At 54.1% G+C, this 22,085-nt stretch overlaps 1 protein-coding gene across 1 annotated transcript; it reads right to left on the bottom strand.

Moving 5' to 3' along the window:
- Positions 1-298: 298 nt before the first annotated feature.
- NOP14 (NOP14 nucleolar protein) lies at positions 299-21,562 on the bottom strand. The gene is made up of 18 exons (XM_024745225.1): positions 21,196-21,562; positions 18,310-18,444; positions 17,669-17,810; positions 14,481-14,623; positions 13,524-13,658; positions 12,466-12,586; positions 11,588-11,721; positions 10,590-10,848; positions 9,603-9,733; positions 8,979-9,064; positions 7,983-8,118; positions 6,448-6,549; positions 5,796-5,949; positions 3,995-4,154; positions 1,916-2,063; positions 1,289-1,407; positions 990-1,145; positions 299-769 (listed from the first exon to the last, which is right to left on the bottom strand). The coding sequence occupies exons 1-18, from the start codon at positions 21,388-21,390 to the stop codon at positions 670-672; spliced, it is 2,556 nt and encodes an 851-aa protein (XP_024600993.1). The 5' UTR covers positions 21,391-21,562; the 3' UTR covers positions 299-669.
- Positions 21,563-22,085: the final 523 nt, after the last annotated feature.

Raw genomic sequence — 22,085 nt, 5'->3', positions numbered from 1 at the left:
GTGTGAGGACCAGTGCCTCACTCTCGGAGACTGGGGGCAGGGCACGGGGGCTGGGGGACCTGACCACCTCTGCACCCCCGCAGGGAGGCAGCATTCTGTGCAAGGCCGTAGCCCCCCAGGCCCGCGAGGGCCGGCAGGTGGCTCCTGTGTCCTTATGAAGCCTCCTGGGTCAATGCAGATGCAGCCCAACCCCTCCTGCCTTCACAGCGGCCTGGCACTCCAAAGCATTAATCAAGACTGGGTATGGATTGGGGCAAAGCCGATCGTGGCTGCTGGGGTGCCGGGATTACAGGTGACTTCTTTCTTTTCTGATTTGTAAACTATGTGCAAACTTGTTTCACTGATGACTGAAAATTTATGTAACATTAAGTAACACTGAATTCTACACCTCAAGGCAAATATGCTTGGTTGACCAAAAACATTAGCCTGAATCCCATCAGTCCCAAGCCTTGTGATTAACTGAGGACTGTCTGGAAGTGAGGAATAGAGGTGGTTCACAGTTTATCGGCATGTAGCTCCCACAGAGGCTTGGCCGTGTTCCCAAAGTGCAGTATGTCAGGAGAGGCGTTTTAACATGAAGCGAAGTACAGGAAAATAACTCTTGACGTTACAGCACCCCTTACGGCATTCATTACATAGCATCTCCTTGTCTGATTTATAAAACATAATTTATTTTTTGAACTTCTTCCTCTTCAGAGCCTTCCATTCACCTTCCTGTGTGGCCAGGCTGTTAAAAAGCTGCTTCACTTTTCGTTTTCTTTCCGCGTCCCTTTAAAAAAAAAAAAAAAAAAAAAAAAAAGCCCATTTTTGGATACTTTTTGGAGGACATTTTGCCCTTTTTCCTATCTGACCCAATAGCAGTTCACATCCGCGTGGGGCCTGCAACTCCGCCCAGGACAGAGGACAAGTGAGGGGAGCAGGCCCCCTGGCCCACCCTCACCCCGGCCCAGCACCAACACCAGCACCTGCCAGACCCCGTCGCCCCTCACCGTTCCATGATCTCTGAGAGCTGCATCCGAGCCAAGAACTGGTTGTCCTTGCGGATCTCCCGGACGGCTCCTTTAAATTCTCGCTTGTGCTTGTGGATCAGTCTCTTCCTTTCCTGCTCCTCCTTCGTGCAGCCCTGCTTCTTCCCAAACTCGAGGCTGAAGATGCAAAGCCGGCCTTGAGGGCGCAGGGTCTGCGCACCCAGAGCCTGCCAGGCCTCCGGTCAAGGCCGCCCCCAGCCACAGCCCCGGACTCCCAGGCCCCTCTGGGGCTGGGGTGCTGGGGTGGCCTCCGTACTCACACTTTGACCAGCCGGGGGGTGAACAGTTTCAGCGGCACCGGCTTGCTCTTCTCACAGACCAGCGGTCGATAGTGCTTCGGCTGCTTTTCCATTTCCGTCAAAATGCTCCGACTCAGCTCCTGACACGTGAGAAAAGCTGACACCACCGGGCCTGCCCACCGTGGCCTCCGGAGCTCCTCCCTCCGGGCCGCCCCTTCCCCTGGGCCCGGCGGCTGCAGGTGCAGAGCCACTGTGCCCAGAAGGCCCGGCTCTCACGAAACTTCCACCTTCCTGCAGTGTCCTTGTGGCATCTGGCCTGGTGGGACTTCAGACCTACAGACCCATCGAGCAACAGAACGGTCTCTCCCAGAGGAATGTGGGGAGCACATGATGGGGACCAGCCCATTTGTACAGAGGGGAGCCCCCAGGCCAAAAGGCAGGCGCCCCTCATGGCTTCCTGTCGCCTGGTGCAGGGCAGTGGGACCATCCTCAGAACCCGAGTGACCTGGGAGGGGCGCGGGGCCCGGAGCCGCTGCCCAGGCTGATGGGGGCGGCCGGCCTTGATTCCTAGCGCCGGAACCCCCGTGACAGAAACGCCCACCAGCCTGCCCCAACTCCGGGACACAGCCGCGCCAGGGGAGGCCTCACCTGGAGCTCGGGCGGGCAGCTGCGGGCTGCCAGGTGCTCCATCAGGAGGGCTCGCAGGGGCTGCACGATGTCGTGGAAGGAGGGCAGGGCGCCATAGACGGTCACACAGCGCTGCACCAGAGCCAGACACACGGCCAGGCAGGACAGCCTGCATGGGTGACACCCGGCCTCAGGCGAACAGGAAGGAAGGGCCCCTCCCCGTCACCAACAAAGCCCATCATCTTGGCAAAGATGAAAATCTTCCACTCGTGGGCCTGGGCCGCAGGACCCTGAGGTCCAACATCTGCCCTGGGCAACGGCTGCGGCCCGACGGCTGATGGGATCAGGAGTTAAAGAAAACATCCTGCTTCCCTGAATAGGAAAGAACGTTGTGGGAAATGCAGCAACAACTTGGAAAGAGTACTCGGTGTTTTTTGTTTTTTTAAACAGAAGAAAAAGTTTAGTAACACATATACATTTCTTGGGAGAGACCCAAGAAAACTGACTCACTCACTACAATGGCTGGAGCCCTCATCTTAAATAAACCCCGTTGTAGTTTTTAAATTACTAAAACTATTTCCAATATCAAGCAGATATACTTTGAAAATAACACACATTCTGGGAAAGTTAGGTTTTCATGGAAAAAGATGGCCATCAGGATGTGAACAGACATTTCTCCAAAGGTTATGAATGTACAACAAGCACATGGAAAGATGCTCATTACTGATCATTAGGAAAATCAAGGCAGAATCGTAATGAGATACCGCCTCGTACCCATGAGGATGGCTACCATCAAAAATCCAGAAATTACTAAGTGTTGACAAGGATGTGAAGAAATTGGAACCCTTGTACGCTGTTGGTGGGAATGTAAAATGGTACAGCTGTGGTGGATAACAGCATGGAGGTTCCTCAAAAAATTAGAAATACAACTATCATCTGACCCAGCAATTCCATCTCTGGGTATAAACCCAAAAGAACTGAAAGCAGCAACTGGAATAGATACTTGTACCCCCATGTCCACAGCAGCCTTATTCAGAATAACCAAAAAGTGGGAGCAACCCAAGTGTCCACTGATGGATGAATGAATAAACAAAATGTGGTCCATCCACACAATGGAGTATGATTCAGCCTTTAAAAAGGAAGGAAATTCTGATACCTGCTAAACACGGATGAACACCGAGGACACTACACTCAGTGAAATAAAATAAGTCACAAAAGGTCAAATCCTGTGATTCCACTTATATGAGAGCAGCAGAGGAGTCAAATCCACAGACAGAAAGGAGGATGGTGGGGCTTGGGGTGTGGCGTGGGATCAGTGTTTAATGGGGACAGTTTCAGTTTGGGAAGATGAGTAAGTTCTGGAGATGGAGGGTGGTGGCGGTTCCTTAACAGTGTAAATGTACTTAAGATGCCACCTAACCATACATTTAAAAATGGTTAAGATGGTAAATGTTATTTGCATTTTAACACAATAAATGTCAACAAAAAAATTCAAAAAACCATAATTTTTTTAAAAATCAGAGAATGGAAGGACTTAGGAGAAAAAGTCCTAGTCCCCTCCTCATTCTACTTCTACAGACTGAAGGATGTGACCCCACAAAATCCCCTTGTTGAAACCGAACCCCTAACGTGGTGGTATTTGGAGGTGATTATGTCTCCCAGTCCAGGAACACAGACGTGTTTCCATTCATTCACGTCTTTGTTAAGTACTTTCAACAAATGTTTTGTAGTTTCCATCGTACTAGTCTTCCACCTCCCTGGATAAGCTAATTCTTAAGTAATTTTATTCCTTTTGATGCTATTGTAGATGGAATTGTTTTTGCAATTTCCTTTCAGACTGTTCATTGTTTGTGTGTAGAAATACAACTGACTTTTGTACGTTGAGTCTGTATCCTGCTACTTTGCTGAATTCACTTATCAGATCCAACAGCTCTGCTGTGGAACCTTTAGGATTTTCCACATACAAAACCATTTCATCTGCGAACAGAGATAACACGGGTGCATCTTCAAGGCTGGGTGCTGGGTCACGTCTGGCTCGCAGCCTGGCCTCTCGGAGGTCTAAGCTGGCACCACGGCCCGGAGCCCCAGGCCCGCACGTACCTGGTGTGGTTGGCCTCTGTCTCAGTCTGGGCTTTCAGTCTTCCTGCCCACTGGAGGGGGAGGCTTCTCCTGTGCCACGTGGTCGTGGCCTCCTCGTCAGAAACCAAGAGCAACTCCGAGTTCTTCCCAAGTGCTCTGAAAGGGTGCACCAGAGTGTAACCTGGATTCCAAGTGGGACAGCGACAGAGTCAGCCTCTGAGGCTACCGGGCTCGCAGGGCAGGCTCTGCAGGGTGAAGCCTTTGGAAGTTCATTCTAACAAATACGTGCTGTGCTTACCACCAGAGACAAGCGACAGCTCTGACGGGGGTGTGGGCCAAGTCCAAGCTCAGACCAGGCCCCTGCCCTCGTGGGCAGACTAGACTGAGCATCAGTAAGAACCGACGGACAAAGGAAAAGCAGAGGAGGGTGAGGCGGGTTTGTCAGGAGAGCTGGGGCGGTGGGACAGGGTGCAGAGCTCACCAGGCCAGAGAAGGCCTGCTCCAGAGACCCGGGGAGCGAGCAGGACTTAAGCCCAGTGTCACTCAGAGGAGCAGTCGAAGCAGACGGAAGGGACTGCCGGGGAGGGCGCCAGGCCGGGTGCGATCCAGGCACGGCAGAGTGGGCGGTGGCTGGGCATAGGGTGGGGGGCATACGGGCGACAGCCAGTCCGCTGACCAGTCCCGACTCCAGCGTCCAGTGCCCTCCACTGGGGCCCCTCCTCCAGCACTGGAGCCACCCTGACGTCTCCCTGGGGTGTGGCTGTCCCCCCCGTGCCCATCCCCACGGCTGGCAGAGAGAAGCCCGCAGCGTGGGGTTCAGAGAAATCAGGCAAGTGTCCATGTGAGGTTACGAGGAGAAAGTGGAAGGGCAGGGAAGGGAAAAGGAGGCCGGGAAAGCAGCCCCTCTAGACACGGAGGAGCGAGGGGACAAAGGTGGGCAGCTCCTGGAGGGCGAGGGAGCCGTGGCGTGAGTGGGCAGAAGCGTGGGGAGGAGTGTCGGCATCCTGTGTGGGGGAGGGGAGGGGAGGGTGTGATAGTTCTGAAGAGCAACAACTACTGAAACCCTCTCTCAGAATACTGCTGTCCATGATCTCCTTCCAACATTCAGAACATCGTAGGAACTACAGGAGCGGTGCTGCTGACTAGAGATACACCGTGAGCTACGCAAGTTAAAGTGTTCTGGTTGCCACATAAAACGAGTAAAAACAAAAGGTAAATCTTTTTTTTTTCTTTTTTGCGGTACGCGAGCCTCTCACTGTGTGGCCTCTCCCGTTGCGGAGCACAGGCTCCGGACGCGCAGGCTCAGCGGCCATGGCCCACGGGCCCAGCCGCTCCGCGGCATGTGGGATCTTCCCGGACCGGGGCATGAACCCGTGTCCCCTGCATGGGCAGGCGGACTCTCAACCACTGCGCCACCAGGGAAGCCCCCAAAAAGGTAAATCTTAATGGATGTATTTTATTTACCCTCTCCCCCCAAATACTGTTTCAACACACAGTCAATACAGTAAACCTCAGTATTTTATGTATTTCTGGTAGGTAGTCTTGCCGCCTGGGGGGTACTTTACACTAAGCTCAGACTCCCCACACGTGGAAATGGGCTACTGTGCTGGGCAGATAGAGTGGGATCCTGATTTTTTTCGAAATGTGGGTTTACACACATCCACACAGAGGGAAAAAGGACGCTGCTCTGGATGATGGGACTTGAGATTCTCTTGTCTTCTTTCTAACTTCCCCACATCCTAAGCTTTCTACAATGAATACCGATTCCTATTAGAAGTCTAAAGTACAGTATATTTGCAAACGCTGCCTCCAATCAACTCACCTTGGCTCTGCCTGTTAGGAGCTGCGATGTAAAGAATCCCAACAAGAAAATTGATGAGCTCAGGTATGAACCTCTGGGACAGAGACACATAGTCCAGGAACACGCAGCACACGAAGAGCCCCTTCACCACGTCTTGGAGGGACTGGATGGGACACTGGCAAAGGAACACAGGGCACAGTGTCCACTCGGGAACAACATTCACAACACTGCACCAGGCAGACAGCCTGGCTTCCGCGGGGGGCCGCAGGCCCCGACCTTCCTCTGCACGGGGGGGAGCGCCACCCCCACGGCAGGGTCGAGGCGCGTGGCGTGCAATCAGGCACAGAGCCCTGTGACCGTAAGGTCCCACCCTTTCAGAGTGAACGCTGATGACTGCCACAGCAAGTGGGCACCGATCACACGCCCCCTCAAGGAAAACGGAGCTATTTGGGCTTTTAAAGCCAAGAGGGGAATAGAACCCCAGATCAGACACGATGCCCTCATGCGCTTTCTGGGGTCACGCCCTCTGCCACCTCGCCCGGGAGCTCTGGGAAGGAGCTGCTACGCAGGCCTCGCTGACGAGCCTTTCTTACTCCTGCCCAAGGAGGGCCAGTCTCCGCGGCGCCGCTCAGTCCCAGGGAGGGCTGGCTCCGATGGGGAGGCCCTGACGTACCTTGGTTAGCAGCTGGCTCAGACACAGCAGCGCAGGCGTGACCACCGGGTGCCGGAAGTCAGAGGTTGGAAACAACATCCCAGCAATTTTCAAGTAAATGAGCTGGAAAGAAAGCGCCACCACACGGGCTAAAGAAGGGAGACACACAACCTGACGCGTACCTCTGAGCTGTTCTGCGGAAACTAAGACCACCACCAACGGGGACGGTGACTGCAGGCTGCCCAAGAGCACCAGACCCCAGACGGTGGGAACCAAGTGGCTACTGCTGAGATCCCAGAACACCCTGTCAGCTCACCACCAGCCACTCAGAGGAAGTCCACGAGCTAGTCACACACCCTGGGACCCTCCCCCTCGATGTTGCCTTTAAAACCCCTCCCCTGAAGGCCAGCAGGGAGTCCGTGTCTCTTCAGCACGAGCTGCCTGTGCTCCTGGACGGGTGCCTGCAGTAAACGCTGCACGTTTCTTCCCCACAACCTGGCACCAGTCGGCTGGCTTTGCAGTGCGCCAGGCAAGGGTGGACCCCGATTTGGTTCAGTAACAACATCAACTCATGAATCCTCACGCCAGCCTACGGGACAGGTACCACTGAGCCGTCACTACCGCCTACAGCCGGGAGAGGCCAGGCCCGCGCAGCCCAGGACGGAAGCCCGGGCAGCCTGCCAACCCCCCTGGCCTCCCCACTACTCCTCGCCGGGGACAGGCTCTGGGGTGGCAGGCTGGATACCCTCAGCCACAGCTCGGGCACCCACCTACCCCAGGTCACACAGAGAAAGGGGCCGAGGCCACAGACACTGGCTCAGATGCCTTCCCAAGGAGTCTACTGACCCATTGACATAAAGCCGAACTTTTTTTTTGTTTTGTTTTGTTTTGTGGTATGCGGGCCTCTCACTGTTGTGGCCCCTCCCGTTGTGGAGCACAGGCTCCGGACGCGCAGGCTCAGCGGCCATGGCTCACGGGCCCAGCCGCTCCGCGGCACGTGGGATCTTCCCGGACCGGGGCACGAACCCGTGTCCCCTGCATCGGCAGGCGGACTCTCAACCACTGCGCCACCAGGGAAGCCTTAAAGCCGAACTTTTAAGTTCCTGCCAGTCGCTGTTAGTTCATTTCAACACGAAGACCAGAAAATGGAACGGACTGAGCAGTACTTCTTCAGTGACCAGAGCTGACGACACGGCCCACGGCTGTCGTGAAACGGTCAGAAACCTCAGAGAGGTCAGAGGTCGCTGTGCACAAGCAGGTGGAGCAACCAGCCCACAGGTTCAGGTCCTCAGGAAAACACACCCCGGGTCTGCCATCAAGACTAAACACGGCACCGTTCACGGAGAAGTCAAACCAGGAACTCCTGAGCCCACGTTAGCTAGTTGTTAACAGGTCAGCAGTCCTTCCAGGCCTGGCCCAGCGTGCCCTCCAGATGGCTGCGGAGGCTCTGGGGCAGACCACCCTCTTGAAGCCCCCAGCCCCACTGTGCCATGGCAGCACACTGGACAGCTGGCGGCCGCGGGTCAACAGCCAGATGAGACACGCCCCTGGCTTACCACGTCCAGGCCCGGGAAGGCCGCCCGGCTTGTGGTCTCAACCATTCCTTCCATGTCGTGCATGGCATCTCGGAGGACAAATTTCATGGCGCTGCTTGCGGCTTCAGGAAACATCTGGCAAAGGTTATACAACTGCCTGTTCATCAGAGACATGTCAGGGGAGAATGTCCGTAGGTAACAAAAACATAGAAACCCCCTCAAACCACCCACGTTTATCATCTATCTTCCTGTGAAGTCACCTGCCGGCTGAGCTGGAGCTGGAAGCCCCTGGATGAATGCACTTTTCCTTACTGACACCTGGCTGGCCGTCTCGGTGATCCAGGTAGTTTTTCTAATAGTGTTTTATAATAACCTATATTCATTTTTGCTATTTGCTAAGAACCTGGTCATAACTTCTCAGTACTGGTGGCAAAAGTAGCTCTGTTTATACAAGTAACAGCACGGGGAGCGTATTCTAAGGGCCAGACGTGGCTGACAGTCCTGAACCCAGGGGTGCCTCACCAGCACTGCTGGGGGCAGAGGCTGGCACGGGGTGGAGGGGTGTGCAGGTGGCCAGCCCGAGGGCGCCACCAGGCACCCGCTCTCACGGACCCTCCCAACTGAGCACCCTGCCCGCCGCGCCCTGCTCCAGCCACCACGGGGCCAGGAGCCACCATGCTGCTCTGCTCTCACGGGACCCCGCGCAGGACAGCAGCAGGCGGACGAATGAAACAGAAAATTCGTTGTCAAATATTAATAAACTGAAGGGATCCTACTGTCTTAAAGTCGATTCGTTTGCAGTTAAAAGCAGGTCCCATCTCTAGGGCAATGGGAGCAGCGCGTCAACACGACTTAGGAGCAGGATGGCGTATGGAAATCACCGCAGCTGTGCGAGCTGTGGGCCCACTGGCAAGGCTGCCTTAGTAACTCCGAAGTTATTCTACAACTTTACTAAAAGGCACAAAATTTGTTCACCTGAGCCCCACGTTCCAGATAAGGCACCCCGTTTTCACTTACACAACCAACTTATTGATTCCGCCAAGGTCTGGAGGATCACTTGTAGCCAAATCTCCGACGTATTCCAAAAGGAAGCCAAACAGTTTCTGCAGGAACAGGGTTGGGGCCAGAGCTCAGGGCTGAGCCCAGAACGCAGCCGCGGCACAGGACGCCCTGCCCCCTGTGCCCCCGCACCGGGTGGGGCGAGGGCCTCAGGGCCAGCGAAGGGGGCGTGTGACCCAAGGCAGGCACGGGGGCGAAGAGCACAGGGTCTGGGTGCTGCCTCGGCCGGCGGGCGACGCCTCAGTCCTAGACCAGGAGCACGCCGGCCGGGCGCCAAAGGGGACGAGGCACGCTCCTAGCTATCTGCTTCCCCAAAGCCTGGCTTTGCTGTGATGGTGCGCGCGGTGGGCTCAGTGTAAACTGAGGTCAACAGCTCGGCCTCCTCCTGGGCCTGCCGTGGCCCTGGAGCTGACGCGCACCCAGGCCTGGCTCTCTGCCCCCCGACCCGCACCCCACCGCGAAATCCTGCGGCCGTAAGCACGGGGTGCACTTCGGGACTACCAGCTTCACGGTTACGACGCCCACACAGACCAGGGCTCTTCCCTGACACTCCCAACACTGCAGACAAACGACTCAGCGTACTTCCAGTTTTGCTTTGTTTCCCACTGCGAGACTTGGATGGTTGCATTTCTGAATTCTCTCCACGACCAAAAGCTGCTCTTCCATCGATCTTCCCGATAATAAAGACTTCAATTCCTCGTAGGATTCGGGAGCTATCAAAATAAATACAAAACACACTCCACGCTTAACTTGTAAAATGAGAATTACATTTCTAGTAACGGAGATAAAAACTGAACACAAATTAAATAATTGAACTTCTTTTACTTCACCCAAAGAAATACTTCCGCCTATTTTATAGAAGCACTCGTTTTGTGTAATTACCACACTGCTTCTAACGTGTGCCCGCGTGCCCGCCAAGGGTGAGGCTCGAGGAAACTGGGCTGCCTGCAACAAGCCTCGACGAAGAAATGACCCCAAGCTCCCCTCCAGGAGGAATCCCAATGCCCGACACGGGGAGGGAGGAGGGGACAGTGCGTGGGCGGGGTGGCCGCCGGGACCGTTCAGAACAGGCTGGAAGCTGGAAGGAGCCCCGCGAGCAAAGCAGTGTCATGCCTGAGATGCCCCCGGCGGCCAGCTCCACCCGCCGGTTCAACCGCTCTGGAAACACACTTAAGTCGCAGGACAGCTTAGGCCTGCGGACTGGAACCGGATGGGGTGTCTGCACGTGGGACAGAGCAGCCCTCCGTGTGCTACATGCCGTGTCACGAGGCCTGAGCCCGGCTCCGCGGCCACCCTTGCCCACACAGGGCCGACTTGTCAAGCGGCAGGGACCTCCGCTGGCGGCCTGCAGAACTGCTGCAGTCACATAGCAGAGGCTGACGTGCTGCCCAGAGCACTCGGGTCAGATCCCAGGGGCGTCGCGGAGAAGGATGACCATGCCTGTCTGCCAGCCAGGACAGCACAGACGGGCTGTGCCCGTGTGTCCAGGCCTGTACCCTGTCCCACTCCATGACGCAGCCCGTGAGGCAGACGCCACCAGGTCACTGCGGTCACTCCCCAGTTGTCTACCTGCGAACATATAGGGCAGCTCGGCCCTGGCAGCCTCCCGGTCGTCGGCTGTCGATCGCTCCCCGGGATTCGGACGCTGCTCCTCCTGGGTCCTCTCGCTCCCGTCCTTGCTCTGCACGTCAGACTCCAAGCCCGAGGGGCCGTCCGGGCCATCGCTCTCCTCTGGGTCCCCCTCGCTCGAGCCTTTGCCCTCTTCCCCTTCGCTCTCACTGCTACTGGCTTCCCCGCTCGGCTCTTCCTCGACGTTCATCTTTCCATCCTGGGAACAGAATGTGGGAACCAGCGGCATCACTCCTCAGGGGACAGCAGCTGGCACAGCCTGTGACCACGTCTGAGGGCCGTGCACGTGCAGACGCTTTATGCTACTTGTCTGCCAGGAACATGCGGCCCGGTGCTGCACCGTCCACGGGCGTGGGTCCTCTCTCCCACCTCCTGCGGGGCTGCTACACGTCACGGGGCTAAAGGCCTGGGAACCGCAGTCCCCACACCCTGCCGCCAGGACTCTGGGCAGCGCTTGTCTCTGCTGGGGGGCGGCGGGGGTCCAGGATGCGGAAGGCGCCCCAGCGGACAGGCTCCGGCTGCTGAGTGTCTGGCAGCCCTGCTGCTCGTGGGGCTGGGGAACAGCTGGGGCCTCCTGGCATGTGGGCTGCACGCGGAGGTGGCGGGACCTCAACATCGGAGGGTGACCCCTGACGACTCCCCCAGATAACCCAGTGTTTTGCGAGCACCCAGTTTCCCGTCTTGGAATCCTTTCTGCTCGAGACCCCTGGCCTTCTCCTATCTTCCTGCCCCGAGTGGGGCCGACGCTTTGAAAGGGGAGAGGAGTATAGAGCTAATGGGGCTCGCGAATGAAAAACCTCACCAACTTTAGAAAGAGCCAGAGAAACTGCTTCTAAAAAGACTCACAATTTCTACCTGTGGTAAACCTATCAAGTGAAAAACCAGGGAATGTGTTGCTTTAAATTAAAAAAAAAAGGAAACGAAGGCAAACATCTTACTTTGTAAGAAAGCAAACGCCTGTCGTCTTTGTCTAGTACGAAGCCATCACTTAAGTCATCTGCCGACATGTGTTTCGGTCTCTTAATATGTTCATCCTCCTCCTTTCCAAGCATCCTCCGGAGTCTTTCAGCCTGAGCAGGAAAGACAGAAAAGCTGTCTGCCGTGCTGTGAGCACATGGCAGGGACGCACGCTCCAGGCTCCCTCGGCCGTCACAGCTGCTTCAGGCCTGCCTTCTGCTTTCTTCAACCAGACATGCAAACCCTTGGCAAGCATCGTGTGGAAGACTTATTTTAACGAAAATAAAAATACTGCGGCAGAAATATGTTCCCGTCACAAGGAAGGACAAGCTGCCACCCTGAGGGCTTTCTGGCCAAATGATGGTGGCCAACCATCGGCTTCACTCACCACCAGGCCCCAGAAGAGGAGCAGGATACTTTACACTGAGGTCTGCATCCATGTAACAAGCAGCTCAGCTACTCTGTCCCTCTGAGCCATGCAATGGCCATAGGAGACGGCCCACGACGGGGGCACTGAAAAGGCCAGATGCACGACAGTATGCCTCCACTTCATTTTTGTTTTGTAACGTAAGGAAATTTAAAAACCTTTAAGAGGAAAGAGGTGAAAAGGTAGTGCACTATATCACTAGCAGCTGTTCTGAGGTAAAAGGATTAGAAAGAAAGTCATTTTTAATTTGTTATATTGGGTATTATCTGCATTTTTTTTTCCTTTTATAGTTAAAAAAAATAAAACAAACTTGTTTAGAGACTAAAAAGATTCCACTGGTAAAACACAGCACACCTCCAGCCCATCGAACACAGCAAGGTGGAAAGGGCCTTTCCGGTAGTAGCAGCTTCCCAGAGCAGCCCTGCCCCTGCCCCTGCCTCGCCCTCCGCTCCCGCTCCTCCTGGGCCAGCTCCTCCTCCGTCTTCATCCTGTTAGAGGGCGGCGCTTTCATTTCAAAGCTGAGCTCACGAACCATCATGTCGTATGCGTCAGGCTAGGGCAGAAAGAAGAAACTGTTTTTTTAAAGAAAAGACCTGCATAACGAGCTTCCTGCACATCCCAATTGTGGCTGGACATCTTTATGGAAGAAGCTAAACCACGGCCTAAGTCTTTTCTTCTTGTGTGACAGAGGCCTGTTCTAATCAGTCTCGAGGATGCCTTTAGGTCATATACAACTATTTGCTCCTCGAAAATTCTTAAAGTATATCTGCTTTAAGAAAACTAAAACTTGGGCTTCCCTGGTGGCGCAGCAGTTGAGAGTCCACCTGTCGATGCAGAGGACACGGGTTCGTGCCCCGGTCCGGGAAGATCCCACATGCTGCGGAGCGGCTGGGCCCGTGAGCCATGGCCGCTGAGCCTGCGCGTCCGGAGCCTGTGCTCTGCAACGGGAGAGGCCACAACAGTGAGAGGCCCGCGTACCGCAAAAAAAAAAAAAAAAAAGAAAACTAAACTTTGCTCGTCTAGGCATTAAGCCCCCCAAATGGGATTTTGGGGGAAGCAACAGTAAGGTCGACTCACAGATGTGCAGATGGCCACACGGCAAGGTAATCTGGTGAAATCCAAGTATTTTCTAGAAACCAGCAACTCAAACGAATGCACCTTCTCTGACAATTTAGACTAAAAGCAATGTGGTAGGAACCAAATATTGTCCGGGGGAAAAATAAATAAATGTATATATCAATACACATACCAAGTCTTCTCATACCAAGAAACAACCATTTTCTTTACTTTCATTATTCTGGAGTAGATAGTGAAGTAACTTTTAGTCTATTTCCACCCTGATGTAACACACGTCAGATACCTCAATATAAAAGTTTAACAGAAAACTTAAATCCTAAAAGGGAGAACAGATGTCTGGCTCCCCCTCTTCTGCAGAGAAAGGCTGGGTCAATGGTCGTGAGCCCAGGCTGCCTGTGAGGTGCGGACCCCACCTTGGGTTTCTCCTTTCCACCTCTGCTCTCGGATTTGGGTGTTTTACGGGCCAGGAGAGTCTGGATTTCTTTCCAGTCTTGGTCTAGCTTCTCTGTGAGTTCAAGGGCGTCTTCTCGTTGAGCCTGTCTCTCCCTCTGGGGAAAAAGAACAGAAGGCACCCCATTACTGCCGGCCTCCAGCAGACGTCCAGGTCCCACTGGACAACCGCTCAGCCTAACATGCCGACGGGGAAAGAGACCACGAGAAATCAGCATCTCAGGATCCCATCACGCAGAACGAACTTCCTGCTGTAAAACTGCTCTTCTAGATGCTCTGAGCAGTTTGCCTTTAGCAGAAGCAGTGATGTTTTGCGACTCTTGATACGTGCCAAAACACTAAAACCAACCCTCCCCCCAAACCAAAACCAAAACCCCAAGAAACCATCAGAAGTACATGCTTGGGGCTTCCGTGGTAGTGCAGTGGTTAAGAATCCCCCTGCCAATGCAGGGGACACGGGTTCGAGCCCTGGTCCAGGAAGATCCCACATGCCACGGAGCAACTAAGCCCCTGCACCAAAACTACTGAGCCTGTGCTCTAGAGCCCGCGTGCCACAACTACTGAAGCCCGTGTGCCTAGAGCCCGTGCTCCGCAACGAGAAGCCACCGCAATGAGAAGCCTGCAAACTGCAACGAAGAGTAGGCCCCACTCGCCGCAACTAGAGAAAGCCCGCGTGCAGCAAAGACCCGACACAGCCAAAAATAAATAAATAAATAAATAAAATTTAAAACAAAAAAGAGGAAGTACATGCGTGATGAAACTTAAAATGCATTTTGTATTCCTATTCAAAGTGAATGCTTTTATTGAATTCATAGAAAATATTAGACACAGCCTACACCGCACAGGGAGAAAAGACTCGAGAGCTCAGCAGCGAGCCTGCGGGCGGTGCTGCCACGCAGCGAGAACGGCAGCGGACGCACCTTCTCCTGCCTTGATCTGGCGATGAGCTCCTCGATCAGCTCTTTGCGTGACTTCGGCTGTTGCCCCTCCTCGCCCTGCTGTTGAGATGTCTTCTTGTGAAGCGGCCCACCACCTCCTCCAAAATGGGCCGCCGTCAACTCAGCTGCAGACAGAGAGCAGAAAACCCCTCTGTGAAGCCGGGCCCGGCTGCGAAGTGGGTTTTGCAGTCGCTCTGCCAACGTTTCTCCAAGCACGTTCCTGAGAGCAGACTCCACGTTTAAGAGAAAACTCTCACCCACGGCAGGTGAGACTACAGGCACAGCGACACAAACCCCCAAGATGAGCCCCTCCGAGAAAACCCAGAGGCATAAAAAGACCAAACAGCTGTGATCCAAGTGACTGGAAACACCAAGAACCTGTTTTCCAATGTGTTAACGTCTCACAGAAGATGGGCAAACGCAAACTAGCTCACGCCTGAGTCCTAAGAGGGCGTGCCCAGGACCAGGTGCTACTAGAGTCACTGATTCCTAGGCTGCCTGAGCTACCAGGGAAGAAGAGAGAAACAAAACACTGGGAATCGTCGATTTTGGAATAGAAAGAAACTTTTAAAAAATCCAATTTCTTGGAAGAGAAAACAGAGGCTTAGATGCTAAGCAACTGACTTCAGATCTCATCCAGTAAGAGAAACAGCTCCTGCCTGTGGCCCTCTAACCCCGTCAGGCCCACAACCCGCCGTCTGCGCCTGCACTCCGCCACCCCCATCATGCCTCCTTCTGGAAGCTGCTCTCGCTCCCCCTGCAGTAGACTCTGGCCCGATTTAAAGGCCAACGCTCACTCCTCTGGGCAGCAGCTCCCTCCTCCAGGCAAGGCTGTCTGCGGACTTGGGCCCCCACTGCCCTCCTGATGCCTCCCCTGGGCTGACAGGTTCCCCAAACACCCCTGCGCATCCTGCTTCCTCTCCACCTCCCGCGCCTACAAGAGAATCTCAGGAAGACCTCTTGGCCTGCCCTAGCCAACTCTGTCCTTCCCCACTCAAGTCCCTCTGGCTCCCATTCCTGAGTAAAAGCCAAAATTGTTCCCGTGGCCCCGGGGGCCCAGCCCACCTGTCTGTACCATCGCCCCCTCCAGCGACAGGCTCCTGGCTGGTCCCAGACCGTGACACCACCAGAGGCCTGCACGACCGCCACCTCCTTCGTGACCTTAATCAGGACTACCTGGCGTGTCCCAGACCGCTCCGACTTCATTTCCCCCACAGCACTTCTACTTCCGACCGGCCTGCGGGATTTACTGATTATTTAGTTTACTGTCTGGGTCTCCCCAGAAAACTGAGCTGCAGGTAGGTTTTACTCACTGCTATTTCCCCAGAACCAAGAGCACTGCCTGGCACATGCTGAATAAATGAATCAGTGAATGAGTGATTCCTCTGCTTCCTGCAAAGTTTAGCATATTAGAAAACACTATCATTTAGCATTCTACTAATTCAAGATTGTTTACAATATTTTCTGGAAATAAAATTTACAAAACATTAACTAACGAGGTGGTATTATATAAAAGATTCCAAAAATGATTCTCGGAGAAAAGAAAAAAAAAAATCCATCAGTGTGTTTATATTGATGATAGGATTTAATTAGAAAACTAGGGTTGATTTTTAAGATGAAATTCTCCTAATCTAGGAGAACATATAAATTATGTAGTTGAACAAAACAGAATGTTTCCTGATGATTCATTGTAAAAGGTACGGCAAATATATTTATTTTCAAATATAAGAGGTTACCTGGAAATGTGCAAGTCACCTGGATTCTCATGAGCTCATACTAAACATCAGAGGAGGATAGGAAACCTCAAATAAACAGTTGAGTCCCCAGGACCCAACACCTGGCAGAATGGGAATCCAACTTCTCTAGTCAGCCAACCGTCACAGCCTATCATACCAACGAGGCCGAGGCCGACACCTTGTGATGAATGACCAGGCCGCCAAACGTTAAGGTGCCACGGCAGTCCCTTTCAGTGACAGTGAAGGTGAACGTGTTTAAAGCGAGGCGTGCATAAAAAGTCCCGAACAATGGCAAGTGCAAAGAGAAAGGCCCTCAAGGTGAACTATGTTCCCTCCTCAACCACGAGGCCTCAGCAGAGTTGTGGTCCACCTCCCGGTGCTGTGGACAGAACCACGGGCCGCCCTAATTCCTCGGCCTTCGGCCCCCGCATCACCCACATACCAAAAGGCAGTCATGGGCTTAACGGCTTGGCTTTCCACACACCAGAAAACCGCTGAGTCAGTTTTAGTTTTGTGCAGCTTTGTTCTGCAGATGCTAAATAGAGGATATTCTAAATCATAAGGATGCGAACTTACGACATGACCCCAGCTTTATAAAAGGGCCCAAGATGATCAGACCTGAACCGAGTCCTAACTCAGTTCAGGTGTGTATCAGTGTTAACTAATGCCGCGGTTTAACCTGCTTCGTTATTATCTATAAATAAGCAGCTCAGGACTTCCCTGGTGGCCCAGTGGTTACGAATCCGCCTGCCAATGCAGGGGACACAGGTTCGAGCCCTGATCTGGGAAGATCCCACATGCCGAGGAGCAACTAAGCCCGTGCGCCACAACTACTGAGCCCACACGCCTAGAGCCCGTGCTCTGCAACAGAGAAGCCACCGCAGTGAGAAGCCTGCGCACCGCAACGAAGAGTAGCCCTGGCTCGCCGCAACTAGAGAGAGCCTGTGCGCCGCAACGAAGACCCAACGCAGCCAAAAATGAATAAGTAAATAAATCAATTTTAAAAAAGAAATTAAAAAGAAGAAGCTCAATGTTACTTCCCCCACAAAACTGTCATAAGCGCTTCCAGAGAAAACAAAGACTAAAAGAACTAAGTAAACACTGTTAGTACACATACTGGGTCAGAACTGGTAACAGTGGCAGCAAAGCACTGTGGGTTAGTACAGAAGAGCTGTCCTAGGCGTTAGTGAGGTGGGTTTTACCCACAACTCTGACTCACGGGTTGGTCAAATCACGGGTAAAATGAGCTGGGGTGAAGTTCAAACAAGAGGAGGGATACTGAAGTGCTTTCTGTGACAGACAGACAGCAGGCTGTCTGTCTATCTTATCTACATATACACATTCTTAAAGATCTACACCTGCATTTTCTAGGTGTCCAAGCAGGGCAGAAAGAACGTCAGTGCTAAGCAGACTGCCCCTGATCCCAGGCCTCACCCGACAGCACTCCTCGGTCCTCGGCATCGCTGTCGCTATCGACAATGTCATTATGCTTTTCAATGTCTGCCAAAGACTGGCCGTAATGAGTTAGTTCTTCATCTTCATTTAGGTTGTAGATGCTTTTCTTTTCGTGTTGACGCTGACGGAATAGAAAAAATGAAAATCAGTCTCCTAAAATTTCCACATCCATTTAACATCAAAAAAAGAATGATTTTTTCCCCCATTTTTTGTGCAATGTGACAGTGTAGCTTTAAGATTATTCTGGGTCATTTGAGCAATGATTCGGATATAAACAGAACCCACAGAAGGTAAATAAATCAACGGGGCACCCTAAGGCACTGGGAAATCGTGCAGCTCTACCCACCAGGAATGCTCCACAATCCACTCGACCCAGTTGAAGGCAGCCGTCTAGTCCAGAACCCCAGGACGCATCAATGCCGGGCACTCTGGTTAAGATATTTATCCACCTAACTGGGATGTGCCAGAGGCTGCTTCCCCCTTGGTCTAGACAGGCAAGATACACGACTGAAGACCCACCCACTGTGCGCTCACAAAAGTATAAATCAACAAGGGGGAAACGGCCTTCGCTTTGTGTTTGACTTCTGTGTAAAACTACAGCAAAAGGCTGTTTTCCATACCTGTTGCTCCAGAGCAAACCTCTTCACCATCTTCTCCTCCGGGCTTATGTTGCTATTGTATTCTCCAAAGCGTTTATCTCTAAATACGTTGGACTTATCCCTTTCTTTGTATTCCTTTAGCAGAGTCTGGGTGCGCTGAAAAACAGATCATAGAACAATCTCTCACCGGTCCTGGCAACTCTGAGCTCTGACGGCCTGGCAGTCTTAGTCACCAAAGGGGAGGTGCTTCCACAAGGGGACACAACGCTGGCTCTAAGGAACTGGAAAATGCCATTTTCTACGCCTCAGGCCACTGAGACAAACAGTCCAAGAAAGGCCAATCTACTGGCTGGAAAGACTGATCTCAATTACCGAGGAGAAACTGGGTCGCTGCCATGCAACGGCAGCAAAGAGGATGACGTCTGGAACCCAAACCCAGGGCATTCTCTAGGGTGTGTGTTAGTACTTCCATGCCTAATACCAAAGGTTAAAGTAAAATGACGGCAACCAAAAGAAAGCAGAACCATCGAGCAGAGGTCACTCCACCCAGGTGAAGAAGCCAGAGGAGTTCAGGTTCTAGCCGAGTAAGGGGAGCAGGGAACAATGATCTGAGAGGCCATTTACGTCAATGACGACGTCACGATCAATTACAGACACAGACTGCAGCAGCACTGCCTATCTGCTCTTTGCTTGTTATATACGTGACGTTATGTGTATATACAGTCAGTCTTTGCTATTTGCAGATTCCATATTTACGTATTTGTCTATTGGTGAAAGTTACATGTAGCCCCAAACCAATACTCTCAGCACTTTCTGGGTCATTCATGGACATGCATGTGATGCCCAGGAGGTGCAGTCGAGAGTGAGGACTCAGAACCCCACCAGCTGCACCACTTCCCAGCGAGGACTTTGGGAAGCGCCTACAGCCTCACCTGTAAAAAGGAGAGAATGGCAGTTCCTACCTCAGGCTCTTAAGGAGAAATGAGAAAACTGAGGCTTACGTGATGAAGGAGAACATGTCTAGTCTGGAGCCCATGCAATGCCCATCCCCACATCTGCCCCCACAAGCCCGCCCTGGGGTGTGTGATGCAGGGGTGCATCGGAGTCGGCTATAAGTTTGTCTTGTCTACTATTACTGCCAGCTCCTTGCAATAAGGACGATGTTTGATTCAATTCAAAGATCAATTGGGGGGACTTCCCTGGTGGCGCAGTGGTTAAGAGTCCGCCTGCCAATTTGAGGGGACTTCCCTGGTGGCGCGGTGGTTAAGACCCCGCCTGCCAATGCAGGGGACATGGGTTTGAGCCCTTGTCCAGGAAGATCCCACATGCCATGGAGCAACTAAGCCCGTGCGCCACAACTACTGAGCCTGTGAGCCACAACTACTGAAGCCCACGTGCCTAGAGCCCGTGCTCCACAGCAAGAGAGGCCACCGCAATGAGAAGCCCACGCACTGCAGCGAAGAGGAGCCCCTATTCACCACAACTAGAGAAAGCCTGTGCACAGCAACGAAGACCCAATGCAGCCATAAATAAATAAATAAATTTATTAAAAAAAAAGAAAAGAAAAGATCAGTTGGGGTTTCCCTGGTGGCGAAATGGTTAAGAATCTGCCTGCCAATGCAGGGGACACAGGTTCGAGCCCTGGTCCGGGAAAATCCCACATGCCGTGGAGCAACGAAGCCAGTGTGCCACAACTACTGAGCCTGCGCTCTAGAGCCCATGAGCCACAGTTACTGAGCTCACATGCCACAGCTACTGAAGCCCACGCGCCTAGAGCCCGTGCGGTCTATAACAAGAGAAGCCACCACAATGAGAAGCCCGCGCACCGCAAAGAAGAGTAGCCCCCTCTCGCCGCAACAAGAGAAAGCCCGCGTGCAGCAACAGACCCAAGGCAGCCTGAATAAATAAATAAGTTTATAAGAAAAGATCAACTGGATTAGATGCTGTGGGACAGAACACAGATTATGAGCCCATGAAGGCAGGGCCAGGTGTTACTTTACCTTTACCTCTCCACCTGCTAGAACACAGCTTAAACGTAAGGGCTCAGTGGCACATAAAGGCTTCACAGGTGTCCAAACCCAGTGCAAACCCCAGCCTTTACAGCTGTGTGACCCTGGGAAATTTACTTGACCTTTCTGTGCTTTAATTCGTTCACTAACTTACTAATGTCTCCTCCTCAGAGTAACAATAAATATCGTTAAACAAACCAATGAGCATGTCTGAGAAGCTGCGTAGAGAATGCCGCCCGAACTGAATCTCACAGTACAGCATACTCTGGAACCGTAGGCACAGGAAAGCTGGAGGCTATGACACTTTCCAAGAAGGCAGCATTTCAGTTACCCTGCAAGGGTCGAGGTTGTGCGCTTCGAAGGAGCGATACATCCCTTCTTCAAACATCTACTGAGCATGTAACCCCCTATCCTGTCCCTAACCAGCGGGGCTCAAAGTCTCAACGAGGGCAGGTTTTAAGAGGTTCGCACAGGGGCCGCGGCAGCGCGGAAGTGATGAACTCTGCCTGAGTTGGACTTGTGTGTGGGTCTCCAAGGAGGGACGGCGGTTTCGCAGGGGAATGTCGTCCCCGCCCACGCAGAAGCAGAGGCACGAAGATGAAAACAGTCCAGCTGACACATGGCATACACGATACACGACGTCTCACTGCTCCAGGCGCTGTCCCGAGAACTCTAAGCGGACGCTTCCCATCCTCCCGGCGGCCCTAGGATGTACGTACCACCATCATGGCCGATTTACAGAAGGGAGAAAGGGCACCGGAAAGTAAGTCCGTAGCTCGCCCAAGCCTGCCGGCGGCCCCTCGGTGCCGCAGGGGTTCGAGGATCAGGGCTGTGGGTGGTCCCGGCCGGCAGGCGGGGCCGGGGGGGCCCACCCCGGAGGGCCCGGCGCCCCGCTCACCTTCTGGAGGGCCCGCGCGCGCGACACCCCGGGCAGCCCCACGTCGTGGCGCGTCTTCCTGCCCAGGACCTGGAACTTCTGCCGGTTGACTTTCACCTCGAACGGGTTGGCGCTGGGCCTCGCCCGGCAGCCCCGCGCGCCCGCCGGGGCCCCGGGGGCCTTCCCGCGCGCTCCGGCAGACCTGGTCTTCCCCATGGCAACACGCGCTGCACCTCGGGTCGCTGACGAGGAGGTGGCAGCTAGAGTGCGCGCGCCCTCCGGAGCTAACGCGCGGCCCCGCAGCCTAGGAGTGCCGCCCCCGTCTCGCGATAACTGAGCCAGCGAGACGTAGGAACGTTGGGTAAAATACTGACACGCCCCCGCTCAGCTTACCCGCCCGTAGGCTGAGCGACTACAACTCCCAGCAGGCCGCGCTCGCGCCCCACCGCCTCCGCCCCGCGCGGTAGCGCCCCAGCCTCGGGCCCCGTGGAGCGCAGCGCTCTGGCTCCCTCGTCTGGGGAGCCGTTGACCGGAGCCGTCGCCGCCGGGGGGTGCTTCCCCGGCCAGTGAGCGCCTCCCCGGGCGGTGGGGCCGACAGCCCGGGCCACGGCGCGGCGGGGGTGACCGCGGGGGCTCGGCCCGACCCCTCCTGGGCCGCAGTCCCTGGTCCAGAGGGCGAGGCGTCGCGGCGCCGGCAGCGTCCGACGCAGCGGCGGCGCGGGTGGTGGCCGTGGCGGCGGCGGCAGCAGCAGCAGCGGCAGAAGCAGCAACAGCAGCAGCAGCAGCAGGAGGACGAGGAGGAGCGGCGGCCCAGTGCGGGACCGGACCCGGCGTTGGGCGAGCGATGCGCGGAGGCTGCCCCGCCGCCACCCCCGGTCGCCCCCTCGCCTCCTCGAGTCCACAAAGCTTGG

This window comes from Neophocaena asiaeorientalis, unplaced genomic scaffold, assembly GCF_003031525.2.
Source record: "Neophocaena asiaeorientalis asiaeorientalis breed wild unplaced genomic scaffold, Neophocaena_asiaeorientalis_V1.1 scaffold65, whole genome shotgun sequence".
Lineage (NCBI taxonomy): Eukaryota > Metazoa > Chordata > Mammalia > Artiodactyla > Phocoenidae > Neophocaena > Neophocaena asiaeorientalis.
The sequence above is the reverse complement of the archived record's forward strand: the minus strand, read 5'-3'. Positions and strand labels throughout refer to the sequence as shown.